At 40.3% G+C, this 27,632-nt stretch overlaps 2 protein-coding genes across 3 annotated transcripts; one reads left to right on the forward strand and one right to left on the reverse strand.

Annotated features, from left to right (window-relative positions):
• Positions 1–807: 807 nt before the first annotated feature.
• On the reverse strand, positions 808–25,945 carry lsm11 (LSM11, U7 small nuclear RNA associated). 2 transcript variants are annotated; one of them, XM_047352964.1, is made up of 4 exons: positions 25,198–25,945; positions 23,587–23,726; positions 23,412–23,495; positions 808–1,049 (listed from the first exon to the last, which is right to left on the reverse strand). In XM_047352964.1, the coding sequence occupies exons 1-4, from the start codon at positions 25,619–25,621 to the stop codon at positions 810–812; spliced, it is 888 nt and encodes a 295-aa protein (XP_047208920.1). In that variant the 5' UTR covers positions 25,622–25,945; the 3' UTR covers positions 808–809. The 2 variants fall into 2 exon arrangements, with proteins under 2 accessions (XP_047208920.1, XP_047208919.1); XM_047352963.1 differs by lacking the exon at positions 808–1,049 and adding an exon at positions 20,067–20,609 and having other exon boundaries at positions 25,198–25,905.
• clint1a (clathrin interactor 1a) lies at positions 3,834–17,736 on the forward strand. The gene is made up of 12 exons (XM_047352962.1): positions 3,834–4,025; positions 8,332–8,436; positions 8,857–8,953; positions 9,061–9,169; positions 9,270–9,434; positions 9,627–9,810; positions 11,677–11,890; positions 12,012–12,102; positions 12,587–12,652; positions 13,061–13,356; positions 15,227–15,419; positions 15,532–17,736. The coding sequence occupies exons 1-12, from the start codon at positions 3,985–3,987 to the stop codon at positions 15,819–15,821; spliced, it is 1,851 nt and encodes a 616-aa protein (XP_047208918.1). The 5' UTR covers positions 3,834–3,984; the 3' UTR covers positions 15,822–17,736.
• Positions 25,946–27,632: the final 1,687 nt, after the last annotated feature.

A 27,632-nucleotide genomic window follows, 5' to 3' on the forward strand; every position in this document is an offset into this window, starting at 1 on the left:
GGGAGTGTCTCGAGCAACATCATTTACCACTTAGGCCCCTCCCCGAGGACCGTGCCATCTCTAATGCGCAGCGGATACATTGATAGCTCTGGTTTCTGTCGAGAAGTGCACGTCAATCAACAACTCGCGTCAACGTCACAGAGGCAAAGTGTTCCTGAAAGATCTTTTAACTGAGTGCCTTTCCATCCATCCTCTTCCAGCCAACACCCATGAAAGAAAAAAAAAACACTCACACATGCACAAACACAGCCATTTCCATCTGGGCAATCACTTCTCCCAGAGTTCTTCTTTTTGGACGTGTAACAGTAATTGAGGTTTCTCCCCAGGGTACAGTGCATTCTGGGTCGTTAAGTGCTGTTTCTTGTTGTTTTTTCCTCAGATGGGTTGTATTTTGGCTATTGTGTTGTTTCTTCCCGCTCTTCCCTAGAAGTGTAAGCAATTGGCCGTATTTATATGTATCATTAGAGAACAGAACCCCTGTCCAATGTAGGGCATCTGAGGGCTTATTTTACCCTCTGGAATATCAATCAATAAGACAAACAGTATTAATACTTTTTGCACAAATCCAGTCACAGGAGAATTTAAAAACAGATGAATAAATAAAGTGACATCTGCTGGGGATTAAACTCTTCTTCTTTCAAAAACTTACAATAATGGAACTTAGATTGATCTTGATCAACAACCCAGTCAAGTACATTTATATATATATATATATATATATATATATATATATATATATATATAATATACACATTTAATAAGACATCCAGCCATTCAAGGGTGCGCAGATGCTACACTGACCTCCCTGCTCATGACATCAGGCCTGGCTTGAGCACACTCGGTGACCTTTCTGGCCGTTGATGACGTTGTCCGTCCAGAAGAGGGAGTGATTGATCTGGATTGACACAAACAGCAAGTGCCCTGCCTGGCCTGTCACACAGCATCACTGGGTCACTGTAGCATGCCTGAATGCCAGATGAGGAGGGACGGCATGCGCACACAGGGTGGTGACCTGCTGACTGTGATGTGGGATTACAGTCCTGGGGCGGCTGGGACATATTTGGACAAAAAGAGAATCTTTTAGGGGGATGCACATCACTGTCTCAAATGAAAACTGTGATCAAATGACAAGCAGAGGATAATGCTATACTAGTGGAAGATTTTAAGAGATAACAAACACAAGTGGGAATATATACCATTTTTGAAATAAAAAAAAGCATCCACTACCATATATCTTATTTATTAATCAGTAATTTATATACAGTTACTAGTTTAACAACTAAATAAAACAAGACTATACCAACAGTAATATATAATATAAGTAGTGTAATAAAAATAAAACAAGAACTTCCTTCCACATCTTTTCTAGCACCAATTTGTAAGTGTTTCAAACATCATAATATAACTTACAGTAGGCTATTTAGCAATAATAAATCCAATATTTTACATTTAACATATTTGATATATGTATATATTTGTACATTTTTTGTTTTGTTTTGGGGTAGTGTTACAGACAATAGCATGACAGTTTTGTTTGTTTGTTTTTTCTTTACATTTACAAAACATAAACACACAGGAGCTCAGACCGAACTTGAGGACATTACAGAAAATAATAAATATCAGGTGTAATCATCCAGTTCTGTAAGTATCTGAGATGCCAACTCAGGTCCTATGTTCTGCAGGTAAGGGTCCATGTCATAAACTCACTGGGTATACATTCCTGTATCATATTATGATATCATATTATGCCATGATCTCAGTGATGGTGCCGAGTCGTTAATCCAAAACCGCAGAATGTTCTTCCTGGCAGTAAATGTCAATAAGTTATAAAGTCTCTTAAGCTTGGGCTTAATCAGAGGACCAGGAAGGCCCAGGAGGAGGTATTTTGGGTTGAGTTGAATGGTGGTATTGCAAATATATTTCCTGAGCCACAGCAGTCCAGCTTTGTGCAAGACCACATACAATGAAAATAATCACCAATTACAGTTTTACATTTCCAACAAAAAGGAGATATTTCAGAGTCAATCTTAGTTTTAAAGACGGGTTACATGTGTCCAGTGTAAAATCCTAAACTGAATTGATTTTGTTCTATTGCAAACTGAAATCCTTGCAGGCTTGTCCCATATATCCAACCAAACCTCAGGTTCTATAGAGATGCCCATATCCTTTTCCCAGGCCTGTTTTGCAGCCACCGATGCAGTTGGAGTGTAGGAGAGCAGCGCTCCATAGAATACCGTAATAGATTTCTAACCATTATGAGAACATAATACATTCTCCAAACTTGATAAGTCATAAATATGTCAATATGGTATTATCACAAAAAAACGTCTAATTTGCCAGAATCTTTAAAAACAAATCTGCCCTTGGTGTGGTGCTGATGGTGTTGGGGCGAAGCATGCGACCATATGCAGAGGTTATAGTCCTCCAACTGTCCCGGGTTCGAGTCTCGGACCTGGCGACATTTACCAAATGTCTCCCTCTCTCTACCCCTTTCCTGTCTACCTACTGTCAAAAAAATACAAAATAAAGGCCACTAGTGCTGAAAACATATCTATAAAAAAACTGCCCTCTCCAAACCAAAATGCTGCTGTGCCTGCTGAAAGAATAATATATTTGTACATTTAAATTGAATCATTCATTTAAAACCATTTGAAAATCAGTATATAGTCAATTGTGTTTCTCTAGATCCACTATCCTGTGTGTTTCAAATGGTTTCCTGGTTGAGTACATGCAGCTGTAGTTGCAAATGTCAGCTTATTCTTTGCAAACTAGCTCAAGCTCAGCCAGATTGGATGGAGAGTATCTGTGAACATCAAATTTCACACCCTGTCACAGATTCTAAACAGGACTCTGGACTTTGACTAGACCATTCCAACACAAAATATGTTTGATCCATACCATTCCATAGTAGTTCTGGCTGTGTGTTTAGGGTAGTTGTTCTGCTTGAAGGTAAACCTCTGCCCCACTCTCAACTCTTTTGCAGCCTCTAACAGGTTTTCTTCCAAGATTGCCTGATATTTAGTTCCATCCATATACCCATCAACTTTCACTAGCTTCTCTGTTACTGCTGAAGAAAAACTTCCCCACAGCATGCTATCTTTTACTGTAGGTGAACAGTTGCATTTATACTGAGACTGAGAATTGCAGACAGGTAGATTATTTACTTATTAATTGGCTTCTGAGGACAAATTGTTGCAATGGGGGGCTGATGCAAATCCACACCACCATTTTCAGATTTTGGTTTGTGAAATGTGTTCCTTCACCCTCACTTCACAATTGTGTGCTACTTTGTGTTGGTGTAAAATCTCAACAAATAGAATTGTGTGGTTGTATTCTGCACTTAGGCTGTTGACATGTAGTAATGCCATGAAACTAGCAACAGAGGCACTTGAACTGAGCCAATTATTAGCCTACTCTGCATTTATAACAGAAAAGACCAGGTCAAAATGTGCATACAACGCTCATCTTAGCCTAAAGTAAAACAAGTATGGGTACCGGCTTCTATGATAAAATTGCATCAGAGGACAATAATATGGCTTAGGGAACTCATGCCGTAACCATATGAATCACCAGCGGAATAAATGTACTTTTCTCTTATTATTGACTATTGCTTTCTTACTTTTTATTTCCGCTTGCGATGTGACCTTTGTGTGTCAGTTTGTCTGTCCGTTTTAGTCAGCCATTGTAGGAAGTCAGCAGCTTTAGACACTTTATGTCGTCTATTTACACATATTTAATATATTTATTTGACACGAATTATAAACTACAATTCCAATACTGCTCTGGGCATTTTCGATGACGTTACAAGGGCATTTCATTTCACGTAGTAACCTTTCCTGCCTGTCTGGTGGTGCGTTTGCGCCTCCTGTCTTGAAAGAGGAGGTGAGGAATAGATTACTTTTCAGAGTTCAAGGTTTGGTTTCGGTGTTCGTCCGGTGTGAAGGGTTTTTTACCGAGGCATAAAGCCCCTTTCACATAGTCAAGATGCTGAATATGTGGAAAGTGCGGGAGCTGGTTGACAAAGCGTGAGTTTATCTTGATTATTTTCTGTTTATTTGGTGTTGTTTGCGCCTGTCTACCTGTTTGAAAGAGACACGTACTCAAACTTTGACGTCACGTCACTCAAACAAGTTAGCTAGCCTGAACGCTACTAGCGATTTAAGTGACTTTTACGCCCACAGTTGGTCTCAGTATGGCTGTTTGATGTTTTTCCATTGACTTTCTGTTTACTTGCTGTGGCGTGTGCTGTGTTACGATACGAGTTATTGGGTCGTTCTTGTGCTTTCTCCAAAAGTGCAAGCTAACTTGCGTAGCTAACAAGCTAATTATGTAGCTCTCTGGGCTAGCCAGCTAAGCTAGTTTGACAGCACTTCGGCAGAATAACCAACAGGGACTTTTTAAGATTTAACCCTTGTCCTGTCTGTCGCTTTTACTTTCTCCTGGCTGGAAATGTTCTCGAATTACTTTATTTTCTTTACTTTGTGGGATAGCAATTGTAGCCTCGTTATGTCACCGCAACAGTAGCCGTACAGCAAATCCTGATGGTTTCTCATTTAATAATTAAACAACAAACTGGCTTGTTCAGAAAGTTGAATCTGATAAATCCATAAACAATTCAAAGTTCTCTACCGCCCAAATAATATTTAAACAGGTCATTGATCGAGATGTTTCCTAAACATGTTATTCACTTTATTGTATGTTAGCACATTTTATAAAGGGCTTGTTTGTCAAAATAGATGTTTTCAGCTGAAAAAGAATTTAAAGCACTTTCTCTTTACACGATGGTCAATTATGTAGGTTAAAAAACCTTTTACGTGTTTTTTTATGGTGTCAGGTCATTACAACTGTCATATATTTGTAAATGTTCTATACAGTATATAATCGGATAAGTCCAATCATTTAGAAAGATTCAAATTTAGTTACACACATAATCATACAATGCAGTCAAGTTTAGTTTATAGCCCAGGTTATTGAGTTATTGACTTTGCAACTATCCCTAATCCTGAACAAGCATGCAGGGACTGTTAAATTTAAAATATCTATAGCATTCGAAAAGCTGAAATTCTTCAGTAATTTTATGTTCCTAAGTTTGCATTAGAAGTCTTGACCCTAACAGTTTGAATATTTTCACCGTTTTTGTTTAGATATTGTCATGAAATGTCCAACAAAGAAATTTCAGGAGAATCCTATCTGTCTTTGGTCTTCTGGCTAGAAAAAGTGTTAGCTAATTGACTTGTAAATGTCCTACTGAGCCAAAAAGTCACATTCGTTAGTCCTGAATGTAAAAATCTTTTCCTGTCAACAGGAATGAAAAACATATATAATGAAGGATTTTTCTCAGATTGTTTTTTACCAGGGATTAAAAAAACAAATTTAACCTCATATAAAGGTGTTCCTGAGGTGCAGATGCAACAAGTCACATGATGACTGATCGAGGGACTAAAGCAAAAATGCCGTCTGCAGACTTTTGATACTGACATATATTATAAAAGAAGGTTTTTTGTTTTTTTTAACAACTCTTCATCTTTTAAAAACTGTCACAGCATTTTGTTTTGCAATATTTGATTCATGTCAGAGCATTAACAATTGGTGACCAGTCCTGTTCTGTGTTTATAGCTCATTAGTGGGCATCTAGCTGATCTCTTAAGCACGGGAACTTGTTGATTCAGGTATTTTTGGTTTAATTTGTAATAGAAGTAATCTATTAACTGCTAAGCAACCTGGGCCAAGAGTAATCAAAAGCATTTAAAGAATTCAGATGGGTAAGTTTGTGTTTATTTTTCTACGAGTTAATAGGAGTGCTAAGAAAGGCCCGTAATTTAGTTCTGCCTGCCAGCACTAAAGTTTGGCAATATCTCGTTCTGCTTTGCACTGTCATTTGTTTTGAGCTGCTGACTGAACAAAGGATGCTGTGCTGTGTTGTGAGCTGTATGATGGTATTGCACAACATTTCCTCTCTTCAAAGGTTTAATTTTGCAAACCTTGACAATAGAGTGTTATTGAGTTTACTGAAGACGTCTTGTGGATGTACACACTCCCCTGGAGTGTGACCTCTTGTAATACATCTTGTTTGTTAGCAGGTGACAGGGAAGAGAAGCTTGAAGAGAAAAACGGGGTAGAAGTTATATGAATCTGGATTTGTTAAAACGTATTTTCAGTCACTTTGATTTTTCTCTCGTTTTTAGAAAACGGAAGAAAAGAAATGTTTTAGACAAACACAGACGGTTTCATGCAATGGCCTTGATTTGTTATTGAGTTGATATTTGTAATTTGACAAATAAAAACTTAAAGTTAGAGTAAAGTTAAAGTCCAAGAATAACAGCCAGGAAAACGTTTCACTCTGCGCTAAAGAAGCGGAAATCTGCGTCATGGTGTGTCACCCTGGAAGCATCGTAACTTCTTACACATAGCAAGAACAGCAGCCGTATCTGTGAAGAGATAAAATGTTGCATCACACTCTCGTGTGTGTATTTCTGAACTTCATTCAGGAGCCAAACTTTGTATATTTTTAATTTTCTATGTAATTGAAGATTGACACATTTTGTAACTTGAACAATAGTACTGTTGTTACTATATTTAAAACATAATACAATAGTTTTTATGCAAACCGAAAATGCACAAATGTTTTACTGATAGTAGAAAAATATATCATTTTGATTAAAACAGTTTTAAAAATAATACCCAAGCATGTAGTTATTATTTTGATAGGTCAGAAATTAAAAATAAACATGTTTGTTTTTTCTATTGTTTTCAAGTAAACTCTCTGGTTGCACAGAATATTTGTTGTTCTGCTCTTTATAGATTAATACAAGTATAACAAGCTGTTAGCTGGTTAAGTGGTTGGGTTTTCTGTTTAAGTTGTCAGTCGGCTGCTTATGGCACCACTTGTAGCTTGACCAAATGTAGTTTAAAAGAGCCTTATCTTCATAAGAGGGATGGGTACTTCACTTTTAGTTTCCACACCTGTTTTTTAAAGACAGTCATTTTCTTTTTCTAAGAAAAAGAAAAGTGTAGTAACCTCCTATCTATCAGAAGACTGGTAGTGTTCAGCAACAGGTGTGGGGACATTTTGGTGGTTTTGAAAGCTTCATTTTTTTTTTTATCTTGGTATGCCCTCATATTGGTACCAGACCCAGAATTACTATTTATTTATTTATAAGGAAGATTTAGGCTTGTCTGTGATTACTTTCTGAATCTAGGTTTGGTTTCATGAGTATTTGAGACATTCCAGCAGTTTGAACATGACCACTGAGACTGACTTTAAATCACTTAAAGAAACTAGCATGACTGGAAAATGATTCACTAAACAAATTTAGTGTGATCCGATCTTAACAAAGAGTTATGTTAGGTAGTCACAAAGACTATTTACAGAACCACGCAGCATGTATCTGTTAACTCTAGAAACATTCTGTGTTATAGTCCTGGAGGTCATTAATGTGGCACTCAAGAGCCATAAGGAGGTTGCTGGCTTTTATTTTTATGAGGTGGTGACTGGGCTTAACTCATTGCATGTTTTTGGATGTCTGTCTGGTTTGGATTAAATTCTTTGAATTGTGTAACAATATTCTAATACTGAACAATAATTTGTGTAATATGTAATATTAGGCTTAGTCTGATAGCAATGCTGTGACAGTGGATATGTTGCTCCTTGTGATGCAAACACTGCCTAAATGTTTTTTTTTTTTGGTTTTGTTTTAAAATACTAATGCAAACTTTCCTTGTCAAATGTGGAGTTTACTACTGCACCATAAATATACTCAGACCTTTCAGATTTAATGCATTTTGTTTTTGTTGTTCCTGCATGATTTCTGAATGCATACTTTCATCATGTTTGCAGATATTCAAATGATAAAAGTATGACTATTGTAGGCTTGTTTGAGTACACATTTCATAGAGGAGAATTGTTTGCCAAATAACATGACAACCACTTCCATTGTTTTGTTGCACCGCTATTAATTCAACAGTCTTTTGTGGTGTTTCCTTTTTTCACTCGTTTCATTCCAACACTGTGAAAAAGTAACTATGAAAAGAAAAGAGCTCATCCACAGCCAGTCCAGCCATGTCTTACTCATTAACATATTTAGTTTATTTCCTTCAGTACATTGGGTGTGGATTTCTATTGGCTTGTCCTGCCCTTCATTTGTGGTTTTATCAGCGCGCCTGCTTGCGGTTTTGGTTTAACCAGGGACAATAGCCTGGGTGTGGCCGTCACTGAAGGACCATTTGTTCTTTATTGTCTGCGGTATGGCTTCAGCAGTGGCCATATTCTGGAATAAAATGGCAAAATTAATGTTTTGCTTGTCATTTGTATTTAATCAATTTAACATATAGAACCAATGTGGTGATGAACTACTCGGAGGTGGAGTCTAAAGTCAGAGAAGCCACCAATGACGATCCCTGGGGACCATCAGGACAAATGATGACTGAAATTTCAAGGTAAGCAGAAAATGCTATGACCTCCACACCCTTATAAGCCTCTTAAAGACTTTTATTATTTCATTTTCCTGCTACTTTCATTTTGAGCTAAAATGTGTCTCCACTTTGATCTGTACAGTTTTTGATCCTTTTCATAAAAGTCTTTGTAACATTACGGTTTCCTGCCAGCAAATATTTCAATTTTTGCAGTTGTGAAACAATTTTTAGATCAGGAGGGCTTTGCATCAGGAAAATGAATATTGTTATATAATTAGTTTTGACTTGCAATCATGTATAGTTAATCCAGCTAAGTACTCAAACTGGGAACCACTGGAGGACATCACATTTTGCTGATACTGACTGTTAGTTTGCATTGTAGACATTAGCTAGATAACGGTTGGTGACTTCCTCTTACCCTTTGCTGAATGGTTTTGTAAACAGAGCCACCTTCATGTATGAGCAGTTCCCTGAGGTGATGAACATGCTGTGGGCCCGCATGTTGAGGGACAACAAGAAGAACTGGAGGAGAGTCTACAAGGTTTGTGACGGGAGAGCTGCAGCCTCACACAAACACGGAGCACTGGTTTTTACCAAGTGCTGGTCTCCTGAGAGCTTCCAATGGTTTAGGTTTTTTTTCTCTCATAGTCCCTGCTGTTGTTGGGACATCTAATCAGGAATGGGTCGGAAAGGGTTGTAACCAGTGCCAGAGAACATCTGTATGACCTGAGATCGCTGGAGAGCTATCACTTTGTGGGTAAGGTATCCTTTTTGAGTATTTATCTGTATTTGTACTTGTTGAATCTAACCAGACCTAGTGAATTAATCTTTTTCTTGTCTTGAATCTCCATCGCTAGACGAGAATGGGAAGGATCAAGGAGTAAATGTTCGTCAGAAGGTGAAGGAGCTCGTGGAGTTTGTTCAGGATGACGACAGGCTGAGGGAAGAACGGAAAAAGGCAAAAAAGAACAAAGACAAGTACATCGGTGTATCCTCTGACAGTATGGGGTATCGAGGTTACTGTAAGTAGTATGAGAAATGTATTTAACCCAAACATCTGATGTTTAAATTAACTCGTATTCCTGTACATTACTGTGCTGTTTCTGAATGTTTTTCCAATGTTGTTTGTTAGAAAAATACAGACCTGAAAAGCTACAGAACAACTTTATTTTACTTTCTTTAATGTTTTTTTGTTGTTTTGTTTTTTAAATCAGCGGGGGACAGGTTTGACTCCAGTGATAATCGCGGAAAATGGGACGATGACTGGGAGAAGAATAAAGGACCTTTCCCTTTCAGTGAAAAGCTGGGGGAGATAAGCGATAAAATCGGCAGCACCATTGACGATACGATAAGCAGGTTCAGGAAGAAGGACAGAGACGACTCACCAGATCGGTTCAGGTACAAGAAAACTTCGAGTGTTTATGATCACCAAAGAAAACAAAGGATGGACGTTTCTTTGGGACGGCTGTGCTCAATGTTCTTCAGTGGGCTTAACACGAGTATTTTATATTTACTTCTCACAGATGATGCTCATTTTTTCCTAGTTTGCCTCAACATTTTTATGATCAAGTGGCTGATGATGGAAATCTGATCTGTATAATTCTTCAAATCAGGAGCTAAATATACAACATAATTACTTCAGCTGTCCCTGACAGGCATATGAATCAGCAGCTCAGGTTCAAAGGTGGATTTAAAATTTCACACCACTGACCCAAAACTTTTTGTTTAGTTTTTTTAATAATAAGTCAGGGGATCTAAGATAATCAAGCTCAAATGTAAAGTAAAAATGTACCTGCTGTTCTAATATAGCAATGCTGTATAACAGCAGGTCCATGGTAGCATAGTGTGAGAAAGCGGGATAGATTTTAACCCGTCACATCACATTTAAAAACTGTGCAAATTTGAATAAGAAAGAAGAAGTCGAGAATAATGTGATACAGTGTTAATAATTTGAAGTGAGTAAATTCATCTTTTTAATTTGGTTCTGTAGCGTTTTGTGGTTTTAGAGGTTCATGTTCAAGATCAGTCTGTGGCTCTTCTGAGGTGAGTGGAGGTAGGTGGAAATATGATGCCCTGACTTTAAACTTGATAAAACACTGTGGACCAACACCAGTGGATGACCAGGCTCCCCAGATCATCACTGACTGTGGGAACTTCACACTGAACCTCAGGCAACTTGGATTCTGTGCCTCAATTTTACTTTTTGCTTTTCCTTAACCTGAAAACAGGACGTTGGATCACTGAGCAGCAGAGCAGTCCCTTTTTTTTCTCAGCCCAGGTTTCTCTGGTTCAGGTGTGGCTTAACACTAAGAATGTCCTGGATGCATCTGCATGGAGGCTCACGAACCTCTGACTCCAGCCACACTCCATGTCTTGTGAAGCTCTTCAAGCTCTTTATCGGACTTTGCTTCATAATCCTCTCAAGACTTCAGCTAACCCCTTTTTTTCCCACGATACATTTTCCTTCTGCTTAAGTTTCCAATAATAAAATGCTTGGTTTCAACACTCAGAGTTCTTTTTTAATGATCTTTTGTGGCTAACCCTTCTTGTGGAGGCTGTCGGTGAAATAGGACAGAAAACCGACAAGTTAGTAGTCTTCCAAATGATTCTGTAAGCCATAACATTACTGTATTAAAATATATCTTTATATTTTAATTTTGAAAAACAACATTTTGGGTTTTGTACTTCCTGTAAGCCATAATCATCAAAAGCAAATCTCTGCGTAATTAATCGAAAATGTATGAGTTCTTCTGCTTTTTGAATCGAAGCCCTGAGAAAACTTTTTGATTCTAGTGACACCTTTTATTAAACCGCTTGTGAGTTGGCCCAAAAACCTGATCAATAAAGAACAAGACAGAGGCCTGTATATTTAGCTAAAGTAAGGATGATGAAGTTTCAGGGGAAGAAAGGAAATGTTCTTCAGAATTTGACTCTAAAGCATCTCTGACCCTGATGGTCTCCCTTTAGTCAAGCTCAAGACATCAGAGCAGCAGTTCAAATAGAAAACAACAGGATGAGGTCACAACAGCTCTCTCCATGAATTATTTACATTGTGAGTAAGATCGTGTCAACCAGAGTCTGTCTGTTCACCAAGATTTTAGATGTTCTAGAAGGCATCATCTCGTCCTCACATTGACAATACAGATTAGCAGCATTACTGGAGTAATGGTGGGCAGTAATTCATCTGATGTCAACAGTTTAATCTAGTTAAAAGAATTGGCTGCATCCAAAGAAACAATGCTTCTATTTGTTTTACAACTGCAGCGACAACGAGGAGGACCGGGATCGTTCGTCGTACAACGGGCAGTCAAAAAAAGAGTTTAAAGATGAAGAGACTGTTACAACCAAGAGCGTACACATCGTCCAGGCAACAGAGACAACGGCAACACGAAAGAGAGGAGTACCGTCCAGAAAAGTGGACCTGGGGGCTGCAGCCCACTACACAGGAGACAAGAGCCCAGACACCACTGCCAAACAGGTAGCAACTGCACATTTGACCTCACAAAATAACTTTTTTTTTTTTTTTTATGTGGATTAGTGTTTGCATTGGTTTGTCACTTTTGTTTTTCATCCTCCAAATGCAATTTCTCTTCCTCCAGACCCAGCCAGCTGCAGCACCTCAGCCTGCTACTACAGGCCTAGCTGACCTCCTGATGGTGGACACCACACCCAGCCAACCTGCTGCCACAGGTATAATGTCACATCTGGTGATGGTGTTGTATTTTGTATAACACTTCTTATTCATTAGATCATCAGTCACCTTCTTCTGTGTTAAATCAACACAATTGTTCAAGCGGACAAACCAGTCATGCTTGTACTACCGCTAGTCACCTCCAGCAAACCCTGGACTAACCTAAATAGGACGCCCCGCAGTGGCTGCAGGCACTCTGCTGGAAGTGATGGTGTCCAGCTGCTGATGCTAGGCTTCAGATTTGGGGGACAGCAGAGGGAGGGAGATGATCCATAGGAACTAAGTACACCAGATGTTTTCTGTAGGAGTCCCTGGTGAATGAAGAGGGTGGGAGCACTAAACAGATGTTTGGGCTCCTCCACCTATCCACAGCTTCCACATCTCCCCTCCCTCTGACACTTTCATCACCGAAGGAATGCTAACTACACAAAATTGACACCTGGACTGTACCTGTTTTTTTTTTTTGTTTATGTTTAATTGCAGATCTTTTTGGTGGATTTGCTGACTTCAACTCACCTGCTGCCCCAGCTGGACACCTCTTAGGATCTGGTATGTTTTAATAGTTTGTTTTCCCTGTCCTGTTGCAGCCGTCCTGCTAGAATATTCAGATATGTTGGGAGGCAGCCCTGGCCATATGGAGCCTGCTACCTGCTCTGCATAATAAGAACAGACACACATCAACTCCTGTTATGGATGACAAGGAGACGGGGACAGGAGAAGAAGTTGGTGGAGGTGGGGTGAGCCCTGTGAGAGACAACAAGCTGGGCGAGTTTAATGAAAATTTAAAAACGTAGCAGCAGTGGTCACTGAGAATGCACTGGAGAGAGAAAACGTGGCTCACAAATCTGGCTTTTATTCCCTCTTGTGTAGACGGGTTCAGCTCTTACAATAAATAGGAATTCGGTTGGAAAATGTAGACATAAATTCATGTCTTTCTCCCCTTTCATGTGTCGACAGCAACAGTCTCCAGCCCCAATGGAGACTTTGGCGAATGGAATGCTTTTCCTGGAGGTCAGATTCCAGCATCTGCTCAGAGTCCTGACAATGGCGCAAGTGACCTTTTTGGAGCCATGGCAGTAGCCTCCCCTACTTCGCCGGCACCAGTCATGGCTCCAGCCTCGGGTCCCGCCTCGACAGACCTGTTTGACTTGATGGGGCCGACTCAGTCCCTCACCTCCTCCCAGAGCCTCAACTTTAGCATGAGCAGCACACAGACACTGAGCACTAATGTCATGCCTCAGTCTGTGTCACAGGTATGCTTGACTGCATCTTTTTTAAATAATTTATCACTGCAAAAACTAATATTACATAAAATCACATAGAACATCGATAACATAGGCAGACGTTCTCAGGACGGAAAATGATTTCTCACAGAGGATTGTTTGCAAATAAGACAAAAAAACTTTATTTTGGATGACATAAAGCGGAAAAAAAATATTGCTTGCTTTACAGTCATTTCTAAGATGGTATTTAGTACATCAGATGATTCTTTTAAATGTTTACAATTTTTCTAAATAATTATTTCTTCCTTTGCTACTAGAGTAAAATCTGAAGTCAAACCTCTTAAAAACTTTTTTGTTTCTTTAATTGTTCTCCATCTTTTTTCAGGATTTCTAGTGTTTTTAGTGTTTTGAGACAAATGCATTTAGACACACAATAAAACACAAATCTGAGTCCAGTTGGATTGATATGTAGTCATTGAGCTGTAAATCAGCAACCTGTTCTGTGAAGAACGGGGAGCTATCAAAGCCTGATAATGTTTGGTTGTTGGTGAACTACCAACAAGAACAAAGGAAAGTAACAAGAACTTCAGTGAAGGAGTCGCCGAAGCTCATCAGGCTGTAAAGCTTGGCAGAAACATTTCTTGAAAATTCAAACACTGTGTTGAAATGAAAGAAAATCATTACAGATGGAGGAAAGACAATGGTACATCAGCCAGGATCACTCTGTGAGCAAGGGGTGTTACACAACACAAGGCCACAAAGAGATCTGGAGCAACAACAAAGTTTCTCTCAATGGATTGGAGTCTTCATGAGTCTAAACAGAATAATTAGGAGATGACAGAATTGGATGGCTGTTATCTGTACATGAAAAAGTGTCAATGTGTAGTTTGGTGTACCAGCTAATGAATATATTTAAGAAATGTATTGTTTTGACACCGAAGGATGTGAAGATGTTAAATACTCATCCCCCTCTGCACCTGTGCTATGCTCCAGGCAGTAACGGGCCAGTCACTGGTATTAGTTTTCCAAACCATTAAAACAGACTCTTATCTGGACCCAGACTGATAGTTGATTACATTTTATTTTAACCACACATCTCTTCCGTTGCGCTAGTAGATTGTATTGCTCACAGCTTTTCTAGACTTTGCGGCTCATACGGTAATATTGCAGGCTCCACTGGCTTCCTGTCTCTGCAGAAGAAGAGTTCACTCAGGTTTATTAGCAAGTTGGTAATGTGATGATTGTGAAATAGAAGAATGGTAAACACTTGAAAAGAAAAGAAAACCCATTGAAAGAAACTGATAAGCCAGTAACAATCCTACACTAATGTTGTTTACGTATTGATCCTTTTCATTTAGAATTCTCCCTTCTTTCTGCAGACATCTGTAAGGAAGCCTGAATGATAAGAGAAATACCTGGTGTTGACCCGCCTGGTGGTAGCGCGTTAGCATCACCAGATGTTCACTTCCCCCAGGGACCGCCCACTAACCACCCACTCCTCCTGTTAACTCTTATCAGAATGAGATGGGAGTTTCAAAAACATTACAAATTTAATAAAAGTTTGTATACGTCAGCTGCATTCTTGAGTTAATAGGGTGACCTACTTAAAACTTTGTTTTGCTGAACTGACACCCACTCCACACATTTTCTCCACTTACTTTAGATTGTGTGCTTTCCAAAGTGTTCAGAAGAGACATGCGAGCAGATTGCTTTGACAATACAGGGGTTAAATGGGTCACACCAAAGGTTTTAGGCCTTAAAGTAGAAATGAAACTGCATATTTTCATCATAGATTTGTCAGTGTTGGATATTTTAAGTGGCCTAGTTTGTTTACCTGGAGGTTATGGTAAGAATTGGCTTGTTTAGCATTTTGTGTGCTCTTGCATTGTCTTTTTACCAGCCCATCCACAACATGGGGAGTCCTTTGCAGCCACAGTCCATGCAGCAGGGAATGGCCTCACAAGGCCCTGGAGCCAACGCATCCTTTCCATCCACTTGGTCCGATCACTCGGTTAACATCAATCTGGACTTCCTGGGGCCTGGCATGCAGCCCCCCAAGCCCAGCCAGCCCAGTCTCAACACCCTCCAGCAAGGTGAGATTAACCAGCTACAAATGTAATCGGTGTTTCTTCAGAAATCTCCCATCAGACAAAAGTGTCTCAGAATATAGCACTTGTACTTATTTCTCTCTTCTGGGATTCCCAGGCAATCAACTGGCTCCCAACATGCTCTCACAGGGATTTGCCAGTATGAATCTTGGACCTACACCAGTCAGACCTCCTGTTAATGCTATGATGCAGCCCGGTGCTGGAATGGGAATGGGCATGGTTCCTAACCAGGGCATGATGGCGATGGGCATGAACATGGGGATGCCACAGGGAGGTATGGCCATGGGAATGCCTGGTGGGATGGGAATGGGATCGGGGATGAACCCTGCAATGTTCCAACAGCCCAAACACGACGCCTTTGCTGACTTTGGCAACTTTGGAAAGTGATGGAACCAGAGAGCGGAGATTATCAAGAATGGTGGCAGTCTCTCGCCGTGGGTGAAGGATCATCATGAGCTCCAAACAAAGAGTACTTGAAAACTGTCAACTATCATATTATCAATGCCCTGCCATCTCCCTTTTTTAACAATTCAATAGTGAAATGGATCTAAATGAATGTGTGATGATTGAACCAATGATGTGAGGTCTGGCATGATGGTTGGATGTTAAGATGGTGTGCCTTGTTGATTATTATTCAGTGAGAAGAAAGTGCCACTGAGAAAACGTCAGGGGGATCTGCTTTAAATCCTCAATCACGTAAAATCAGAGTAGCAAAAAACAAAAAGCATATATTAGTAGCTACATCATATGTTTAAAAATCCTCAATAACTTTATCTAATGAGTCATTTGAATAACATGATCAGCCATTTTAACTTCCTAACATGTCGAAGAATGTCAAGTTACCTCTTGGTTTTTGTTTTTTCTTTTGTTATTCTTTGTTCTCTGTCTTCCGATGACGTGTAAATAGAAATCTGGAGTCCTTTGCAATAAGTTATGAAGATCACTGAGAGGCAGCGAAAATGTGACCAGTTGTATCATACAGACCAAATCTGATATGAATGGAGATCTAGAAACAAAGCACATGAATGCATTATCTTTGTACATAGGTGTCCACTCTCCAAATGTGGCTTAAGTGTTACAGTTGGGGTAATAATTAATAATTGTTTGCAGTGAAAAGTTGTTAATTCAAGGAACCTCTCTTTTTGGTAAACTGTAATTTGTGGCCTTTCTTATTAGAATATATCTATATTTTACTTATGAAGAATATAATATCCAGTTTGCGTCCCTTTGAGATGATCAATAAAGAAGACTGCCTAATGTAGGGGGTTATGGGGTTTTTATTACAGCATAGTGTCTCTTTTCTCCTCAGCAGACATGAAGGAGACGGTGGAGCTTCAGGCCGATGTACAAACCGTACATGTTTGTACTTGGACCTCAAGCCAAGTGTGCTGTCTGCAGAAATGTCACATGCAAATGAAATGGTAGTTTAACCCTGTTTAGTCTACCCCATGCACCTTTTTTTTTTTTTTTTTTTTTTTTTGTGTCCACTATTCAGGGCAGTGGCAGCTTAAGAGATACAAACCCACCAAGGTATTTACTCAACACCTCGGGTCTTAATTCAAGCTGTTAAAAGATTGTAAGATGCATCTCTGCATTTTTTGGGGGGTGCATCATAGTGACTTCCATCATCGTCATTACGCCCGTCTTGGTGTGATTTTTTTTTTTTTTTTTACCATCTTAACAATCGTCAGTCCAAGTCGGTGTGGTTTGCCACTCATCAGGTACAGGTTAGAGGCTCAGAAGAAGTGTTTTTGTAAGTGAATTCAGCTGCACACCATGTTTGTTTTGTGTTAACGTGAGCATGGATGTGATTCCAAGTGCCTGATGGCTGCCTCTTGAAGCTTGTAATGAGTGATTGATAATCAAATGGAACTGCGGTAGCCTGACATTGTTTTTTTTTCTGTGTGTCTGAGATAAATGATTCATCAACAAGAGGAGAAGGCAGTAGCCTCCCAGGAGGATTCAACTTGTGCTTTCCGACTCTCCTTAAGGGCTCAAGCAGCTGAGTGCAGTAACACAGAGTAGCCTTGCCTCGATGTCTGAAACATTAAAATGACCAAAATCTGTTTGCTGTTTTTTCTAATTTATATCAGAAATTGTTTTATGCATTTTGTTTTCTATTTTAAATCATTTTTTTTTTTCTTTCTTCCTGGTCCTCTTTTTAAGTGGGATTATTACTGAAACACTAGTATATGCAAATGTATGAGAACCCTTTGAGAAAATTAGATCTTGCAATGCTCCCATTCTGATTTGATTTGAACGTCAAGATTCCTTATGGACAACATTAAACCGTTGATTTAAATTTGTTAATGATGTGTGTTATTTGGTGTGCTGTGTCATTAGCCTCATTCAAAAGTGCTTCAAGCAGCAGAAGTGAAGCCAACGCATTTGGCTTCTAAATTGAATTGACTTAATGTGAGGTAAACTTTATTGTTTGAGCTAACAGAGGGGCCTGCAGTAAACGACGGCCAAGCACATTACACAGCAGGGGACCTAAAACACATGGCTATGGCTTTATTATTTGGGACAGCTGCAGAGGCAGAACTTGTATGGTTTGAAATGCGGATTGATATAAGGAAATAAAAATTGTGAAGTGAAAGTACATAAATTATGGTTTAAATTTATTTTACTATTAATCTAAAAACTGGTGAATTTGTTTCCCTTAAAGTTGGGAGTTAAAACTGAAAGTCGGAGCTTGCCGAGCAGCCATTAGGTTAGTATCATATGACTGCCAAGGATGTATAAGGTAAAGTTGCTGCTATAGGATATTAGGACCCCAGCAGATGGTGTAAAAGCATGTCCTTCTATGTTTGAATGCAGAACATGGAGAGAAATGTTATCTTCATATTTTGCTAATCCGAGCCACTAAAATAGGAAATCCTACTGCTGTCCTCTAAACCTGGGTGTGATGTCGTTCCTCAGCTTTGACTTCAGCTTCCCAGTCCATGATGCGGCCACCGTTTTGTTCTGCTGTGATGTTCAGAGTGATGTGCAGCCGAAGTGTTATGCCAAAAATGGCATTTTGTACTGTTGGCCAAAAAGTTCAATTTTGGTCCAATTTGACATGAACTCCTTTACATTTGCGAACATGAAAGTGGACTTGTGGCTTTCTTTAAAACAAGAATATTTCTTCTTCTTGCCACTCTTCCATGAAGGACAGCTTTGTGGAATGCAGAATAATAGTTGTCCTGTCAACAGCTTTTCACACCTGGGCTACTGAACTCTGCAGCTCCTCCAGAGTTACAACGGGCCTGTTGGCTGCTTCTCTGATTAATGCTCTCCTTGCATTGCCTGTCCGTTTAGTTGGATGGCCATTTCAGATTTGCAGTTTCCCTTTTTAGATGATGAATTGAACAGTGCTCCCCAAGATGTTAAAAGCTTGGGACATTATGTCATAATCCAGATCGTCCTTGAACTTCTCCAGAACCTTATCTTCACAATGCTGTTTGTTCACCAAGGACTTCACAAAACAGCTGGATTTATGCTGAGATGAAATGACACACAGGCAGACTCTACTTACTACATAGGTGGCATCTGAAGGCAGTTTGCTGAATAGGGTTTATTTTAAGAGTATTAGAGTAAAGCAGGCTGAACACAAATGCACAGCGTAAACAGTTTCCTTTCCTTTCATTGGACAATTATGCAATGCTGTGTTGGTCCGTCACATAAAATCCAGATATAATACATTCAAGCACATTACAATGAGGGGAAAACGTTTAAGGTGTATAATTACTTTTCAGCGAGGCCCTGTGCAGTTGGAAAGAAACACTTCAAACTTTGCTAAAAGCTTCATTGGTTTGGAAAAAAAAAAAAAAAAGTGTTTAAACACATTTTTCTAGTTTCTTGTAGTGAGAAGGACGACCTAATTTCTCTGGTTTAATGTACAAGACACAGATAGCATAATCTAATTTTGGGTCATTTTAACAATCAGTGCTTTGCCCTTCTTATATTGTGACAAGATTTGTTTGAGCACACATGTGTGACAAACACGGCTTGCATTAAACAATTGACCCCATTTTCCCTCTCTGGAGAGGCCTGCCAAATGGGCTACACTAATAATATTCTGATACACTACGTGAAGTGTAACGGTATATACAGTAGATGAACAAAAGCTAAACTAATGATAGAATATGCCCCACTTGTGACGGAATAAGGGTCAATTAATCTCTGCAGACAAAATAAAAGAAACCCAAACAAGAAAAGTTGCAGAACTGTAGACGCGACAAACATCCGCTTAGTGCCACTTATCATCCGAAATAAACCTCTGTCATTTAAAAAAGAGAAGAAAAAAAAAAAACCAGCAGCATCTTTACAACTTCCACGAGATGCAGTAAATTGTGCTTTTATGGGTAATGTGCCCATTAAAGAGTAAAAAGCAATCTGAGACGTCAAGACAAATGACAGCTTTTGAGTGCCATCTGCAATCTCCAGCTTCACAAACTCAATTATTCATAATGCATTTATGAAGTCCGCTGAGACTGCGCTGTCATTCCTGTTCAAACTAACGGGAAAAGCAACATAAAGGGACAAGCTCCTCCAGATCATAACAGCTTCACAGATGGCTCTGATGCGTGTATGCTGCCACCTGCTGGGGAAGAGCCGAAACACTGACCACACACACAGCAAAAATAATTACTTTAATCTGAATTAAGACGCTTTTATTTCTCAATAAGAAGATCATTTCTCTGGTGTATCATATCAATGTGATATAACGGCTTGTGCTCAATTCATCTGAATCTTATTACATTATGCTGATGGCTCCAGCAGTATGCTCAGTAAAAGACTAAACTTGCAGCTGTCTTCTGGCCAGGCTACTTCAGAGAAAACCAAAATAACTCAGAGTGGCTGTGGGTTTACCAGGATGACATTTTCACCGCGAATAAAAAGCTGGTTGATGTGGCGCGTGTGCACCTTCCCGTACGTCTTCTGCTGGGCCGCTGGATCCTGAGCCTTTGCTGAGACATTGCCTTTATCTGCTTTGCTTTCAGCATCCTTTGACAGCCTGGGTTCTGCTGTCCCGCTGTCCTCCCTCGTATTAGCGGGCCAAACGGAGCAGCTCATCGGAGCGGGTTTGGGATTTGCAGACTGTCCCTCGCTTGATTTTTTTCTGGTTTCCTGCTTCTTTATCGGCTCACTGCATCCCAAGCTTTCCTGGAGACTCAGCTTCTCAAAGAGCTGGGCAAAGATTTTGGTTAAGGTTTTTGTCAATAAAAGCAAGAGTGGAACTTATAAAATATGGTTACTGATGAGTGTGATTATAATGCTTTGCAGGGTTCAAATGATCTACTACTGCAGGATAAGACTGCATGACACTCCTTCTACACACAGCTTGATACCGCTGTTTCCTACTACCGCCATCATTGTTGGCAAAAAGACATGCAACTTTTCTTGTGAAATTTTCACAGGAAAATGCAGGACATTTGGCAGGTTAGTGCCCACAGTAATTTCTATGAAAAAGTTGAACTTCTCAGGAGAATATAAACTTACTTTACAGTATTCCTCAAATGGTAGGCCAAAAAAAAAACACTGGTTTGAACAACACTAAGAGCAGAAAATTCCTACATCTTCATCCTCAGTCTGAAAAACATCTTTGTCTGTAAATAGAGAGTTAAAACAAATAGACAGCTTTGGATTTGCCTATGAAAGATGCAGGCATGGGTTAAGTTTTACCTTTTCAGCCATGTTATTGATCAATGATTGCATTTTTCTTTGCCTAGACTGAAACACAGACTACCTTCTCTGCTGACTTGTCCTTGTTTGTGGGCTACATTATTTGTTGTTATTTTTCAGAGGTCCTGGCAGCTAACCAGAGAGGATCTGAATTTTTTATTGTTATTTTTTTCACCTTAGCCTTGCAGTTGTCTCCCTCCTGACATTTCCCAACAATGCTTGTAAATAATCTGGAACCCTAAACCAGTGATGTCCCAACTTTTCCCCACATGGGTATAAATTGAACGTGGTTTCCCTCTTTCATTGAAAAAACTTGTATTTTACCAAGTTAAATGAATGAACGCCTCAAAGTCTGCTTTGGAGAACAAGTGACTGGATGTTTGTGGTTCTAATTATAAGGAAAAAAAACACATGGTCAAATAAAATACAGGTCCTTCTCAAAAAATTAGCATATTGTGATAAAGTTCATTATTTTCCATAATGTCATGATGAAAATTTAACATTCATATATTTTAGATTCATTGCACACTAACTGAAATATTTCAGGTCTTTTATTGTCTTAATACGGATGATTTTGGCATACAGCTCATGAAAACCCAAAATTCCTATCTCACAAAATTAGCATATCATTAAAAGGGTCTCTAAACGAGCTATGAACCTAATCATCTGAATCAACGAGTTAACTCTAAACACCTGCAAAAGATTCCTGAGACCTTTAAAACTCCCAGCCTGGTTCATCACTCAAAACCCCAATCATGGGTAAGACTGCCGACCTGACTGCTGTCCAGAAGGCCACTATTGACACCTTCAAGCAAGATGGTAAGACACAGAAAGAAATTTCTGAATGAATAGGCTGTTCCCAGAGTGCTGTATCAAGGCACCTCAGTGGGAAGTCTGTGGGAAGGAAAAAGTGTGGCAGAAAATGCTGCACAACGAGAAGAGGTGACCGGACCCTGAGGAAGATTGTGGAGAAGGGCCGATTCCAGACCTTGGGGGACCTGTGGAAGCAGTGGACTGAGTCTGGAGTAGAAACATCCAGAGCCACCGTGCACAGGCGTGTGCAGGAAATGGGCTACAGGTGCCGCATTCCCCAGACCTGGGCTACAGAGAAGCAGCACTGGACTGTTGCTCAGTGGTCCAAAGTACTTTTTTTGGATGAAAGCAAATTCTGCATGTCATTCAGAAATCAAGGTGCCAGAGTCTGGAGGAAGACTGGGGAGAAGGAAATGCCAAAATGCCAGAAGTCCAGTGTCAAGTACCCACAGTCAGTGATGGTCTGGGGTGCCGTGTCAGCTGCTGGTGTTGGTCCACTGTGTTTTATCAAGGGCAGGATCAATGCAGCTAGCTATCAGGAGATTTTGGAGCACTTCAGGCTTCCATCTGCTGAAAAGCTTTATGGAGATGAAGATTTCATTTTTCAGAACAACCTGGCACCTGCTTACAGTGCCAAAACCACTGGTAAATGGTTTACTGACCATGGTATCACTGTGCTCAATTGACCTGCCAACTCTCCTGACCTGAACCCCATAGAGAATCTGTGGGATATTGTGAAGAGAACGTTGAGAGACTCAAGACCCAACACTCTGGATGAGCTAAAGGCCACTATCGAAGCATCCTGGGTCTCCATAAGACCTCAGCAGTGCCACAGGCTGATTGCCTCCATGCCACGCCGCATTGAAGCAGTCATTTCTGCAAAAGGATTCCCGACCAAGTATTGAATGCATAACTGTACATGATTATTTGAAGGTTGATGTTTTTTGTATTAAAAACACTTTTCTTTTATTGGTTGGATGAAATATGCTAATTTTGTGAGATAGGAATTTTGGGTTTTCATGAGCTGTATGCCACAATCATCCGTATTAAGACAATAAAAGACCTGAAATATTTCAGTTAGTGTGCAATGAATCTAAAATATATGAATGTTAAATTTTCATCATGACATTATAGAAACTAATGAACTTTATCACAATATGCTAATATTTTGAGAAGGACCTGTAGATACTTTGTTGTGTACCCAATATTTTCCATGTTAAGACAATTTTGATTTATCAGCAAATATTTCTCCCATAATTTGTCCATCTGCATCGATCTCTTGTGTCCTGTGTGTTTAGTTTTTTTTTTTTTTTTTATTGTTTTCTGGGGACACACAAAATCATTCCAAGGGCCACAAACAGCCCACGAGCCGCACTATGGACACCCCTGCCCTAAACTATTACAAATGTGTGGGGCTCTTTACTGTCTTAAACTGTGCATCACTTTTACCAAACCATCCTATGTTTTAAGTCTGAAGAAAGAAAAAGTAGATACCCGTGAAATGGTGAGAGCTTTCTCATGGTACAGAGCCTCTCCCAGTAGAGGCTCTCTGTATGTCTCATCTACGTCAACCATGGCCTGCAAATGAGACGTAAAACCCAGCGTTCAATGAGCATCTAGTGCGAAGAGATGAAATGTCCAATGAAAAGACTTGTGAGGGTCTGCTCACCATGTTCCAGAACTTGTCGAAGGCCACGACGAAGCCAGAACACACTCCCCTCAGTCCTTTAAAGGTCCTGATGTGGACTCTGACTCTGATCCTCCCCTCGACGCAGCGGTGCAGCTCCCCCAGGGGACTGCCCTTACACACTAAAGACACATGACCAGCAGATTCATAAATCACGAAAAGCATTTAGGTGAAGCACAGAAACTAACTTCTCTAAGTTTGGTGAAGATGCAACCACAAACTTCACTGTATTTTATTGGGACTTTATGTGATGGACCAACACAAAGTGTTGATCATATGACTATGAAGTGAAAAGAATGCTTGGTTTTCACGTTTGTTGTTACAATTAAATATCTGAAGAGTTTGTCATGTTTTGTATTTGTATCCATCCTCCTTTTACCCTGATACTCTGGAGGAGCTGCAGAGATCCACAGGTGTGAGAACCTGCTGACAGGACAAGTGTCAGTCGCGCTCTCCACAAAACTGTCCCTTATAGAAGAACGGCATTGTTCAAAGAAGGAATAAAAAGACAGTTTGTTACAAGCTATGCAGGGGGGGGGGGACCCTGCACGTTTTAGGTGTTTCCCTTCCGCCACACACTTGATTTAAATGAAGGGGTGTTTAACAGATGTCTGCAGCACTTGATAAATGCAATCATTTGAAATCGTTTCAATCATTTCCACTGTGAAACATGAGGGTGAAAGCATTATTCTGCGTTGGGGGTTGGGGGGACGTTACTCACCAGGCACAGGGAAGGTGGAAACAGTTGATGGGGAAGATGGGTGGAGTGAAATACTGAGCATTACTGGGAGTAAAGCATGGCAGAACAGGTGGAGAGGAGAGATGCTGCTATCTGGACTGGTGATGCTCCAAAGTTTGCAGGAAGAAGTTACAATTTTGGGCTTTATGAGGCTCCAGCCATTGTGGTTGTTAATATAATTGTTTTACTAACTTTTCTCTGCTCTACTTCAGCGAAAACCTTCTCATTCCTCCTGGTCCCATGGCCAATCGGTGAACAGCCGTCTGTTCACGTCACATGTAGTCCCAACTCGGTCCGATTGTACCTGTTCAGGAACAGGGACCAAAAAAGTAGTAGTAGTACCGGTACCGAAAAAACAGTAATGGAAACGCTTGCAGAGCGAGCCGAGTGGAGTTGAGTAGGCGTCAGATCAAGCCAGTGGAAAGAGTGCATTAGACTGTCCTAATCAAAGCCCAGACCGCAGTCATTGTTCGCAGATGATCATCCAATAGGACGGAGCTTGAGATATTTCGCAAAGAATGTGCATAGAGTTCAGTTTCTAGATGTGTGACGCTGGTAGAGACATAACCTAAAACCTCTCTAACTGCTGCTAGGAAGCATCGACTCCGGGGACCTGAAGAAAACTGCACGACACCGTTTTCAGATATTTCATACTTAAAAATATTTTCACTCAACAATTATGCGCTACTTTGTGTTGGTCTAGAACATGAAATCTGTCAATGACATTAAAGTTTGCGGTTTATAACAAAAAAAAACAAAAAAACAAGAAGCAGTATGAATGCTTTTGCAAGGCACTTTAACATATGTTAGTTTTTGTCATTATGCAGCGACAGCAGTGTGACAGCTGAACCTACGAGACATCCTTGTTAGGACATTTTTCTGCGGTTTCTGCCTCCTCCTGCTCCTCCTCGCCGCCGCGCCGCTGCTCTCCCCCACGTCTGACTCCGACACCGGGTTGTTCACCATCAGCTTCTTCAGCCTCTCGATGCGCTCCGGGTCTGCCACCCCTTTCATCGCTTTCCGCTGCCTTTTCTCCACATTCTCCGGCTTGGCTCGACCCCGGCCGCCCTTTAAAAAGCTCTCGTACTCTGCCACATTATTGAAGCACTTGATGTTCGGAAAGGGAAGCGGCGGCGCTGCGGGGGAATACAAAGCCAGCAGCGGGTCGAACTTCTCAGAACACACATTTAATTTCTCTGCCTCCGGTATCGGCTCCGGTTCGGAGACTGCTGACTGTTTACTGTCCGGTTTCACGCTCTTTCTTTCCCTCTCCTCCATGTTTGAAACAACCGCAGAAGAGCGGAACTACATGAAGCGAGGAATCCTGGGAAAGTTGCTGCCGTCCTGACGGTTTAGCTTTTTCTTTACTCTCCAAGTACCACTAAAAACGTCACAATATGTTTTTCCAGAATATCATGTGATTTATTATCTTTTTTTTGTTTGTTTTTTACCAGTAACCCAGTTTTGCTTTCCAAGAGTCAAGAAAAATAGCTTGATTTTCATGTGGACTACAAGTCCCATTGCACTTTTATACGGGTACGTGATTATCAGTGGTCGTGTTCCTCGACAGTCAGTCAGGAGATAATCTGGATAGAAGTGAAGATAAAGCGGGGTGGGATGAGTCCATTTTATTTGGATTATACATATTGTAAAACATATTGAGCCTCCACACAATTTTAGTTCCATAATATTAAAATATTGTAACTCGTAGTTTTCTACCTAAATAGGGCGGGGCCTGGAGTGAGTGACAGACATTCAAGAAAGGAGAGCTAAGATGTACAAAAATTGCACCATTTATTCATTCATTTTCCAAAGGACATTTTAATTTACCAAATCTTGTCAAAAAGGAAGAATAATGTATAATGCTTAGGGCGTTTAACAGGTAAAAACATTTAGGACAGGGACCTCCAAAGACACATAATTTTCCTTTTTTCTTTCGGAGCTCTTTATCCTATCATATATCTACTACTTTAAATATGTTACCATTTCTATTTTGGATAACTTCATTTTTTGTGTTGTTTCCTTTTACTTTTGTTGTGGGTTGCTTGTACAGGTCCTTCTCAAAATATTAGCATATTGTGATAAAGTTCATTATTTTCCATAATTTAATGATGAAAATTTAACATTCATATATTTTAGAGTCATTGCACACTAACTGAAATATTTCAGGTCTTTTATTGTCTTAATACAGATGATTGTGGCATACAGCTCATGAAAACCCAAAATTCCTATCTCACAAAATTAGCATATTTCATCCGACCAATAAAAGAAAAGTGTTTTTAATACAAAAAACGTCAACCTTCAAATAATCATGTACAGTTATGCACTCAATACTTGGTCGGGAATCCTTTTGCAGAAATGACTGCTTCAATGCGGCGTGGCATGGAGGCAATCAGCCTGTGGCACTGCTGAGGTCTTATGGAGGCCCAGGATGCTTCGATAGCGGCCTTTAGCTCATCCAGAGTGTTGGGTCTTGAGTCTCTCAACGTTCTCTTCACAATATCCCACAGATTCTCTATGGGGTTCAGGTCAGGAGAGTTGGCAGGCCAATTGAGCACAGTGATACCATGGTCAGTAAACCATTTATCAGTGGTTGTGGCACTGTGAGCAGGTGCCAGGTCGTGCTGAAAAATGAAATCTTCATCTCCATAAAGCTTTTCAGCAGATGGAAGCATGAAGTGCTCCAAAATCTCCTGATAGCTAGCTGCATTGACCCTGCCCTTGATAAAACACAGTGGACCAACACCAGCAGCTGACACGGCAACCAGACCATCACTGACTGTGGGTACTTGACACTGGACTTCTGGCATTTTGGCATTTCCTTCTCCCCAGACTTCCTCCAGACTCTGGCACCTTGATTTCCGAATGACATGCAGAATTTGCTTTCATCCGAAAAAAGTACTTTGGACCACTGAGCAACAGTCCAGTGCTGCTTCTCTGTAGCCCAGGTCAGGCGCTTCTGCCGCTGCTTCTGGTTCAAAAGTGGCTTGACCTGGGGAATGCGGCACCTGTAGCCCATTTCCTGCACACGCCTGTGCACGGTGGCTCTGGATGTTTCTACTCCAGACTCAGTCCACTGCTTCCGCAGGTCCCCCAATGTCTGGAATCGGCCCTTCTCCACAATCTTCCTCAGGGTCCGGTCACCTCTTCTCGTTGTGCACCGTTTTCTGCCACACTTTTTCCTTCCCACAGACTTCCCACTGAGGTGCCTTGATACAGCACTCTGGGAACAGCCTATTCGTTCAGAAATGTCTTTCTGTGTCTTACCCTCTTGCTTGAGGGTGTCAAT

This window comes from Girardinichthys multiradiatus, chromosome 23 (genome assembly GCF_021462225.1).
Source record: "Girardinichthys multiradiatus isolate DD_20200921_A chromosome 23, DD_fGirMul_XY1, whole genome shotgun sequence".
In the NCBI taxonomy this organism is placed as follows: Eukaryota; Metazoa; Chordata; class Actinopteri; order Cyprinodontiformes; family Goodeidae; genus Girardinichthys; species Girardinichthys multiradiatus.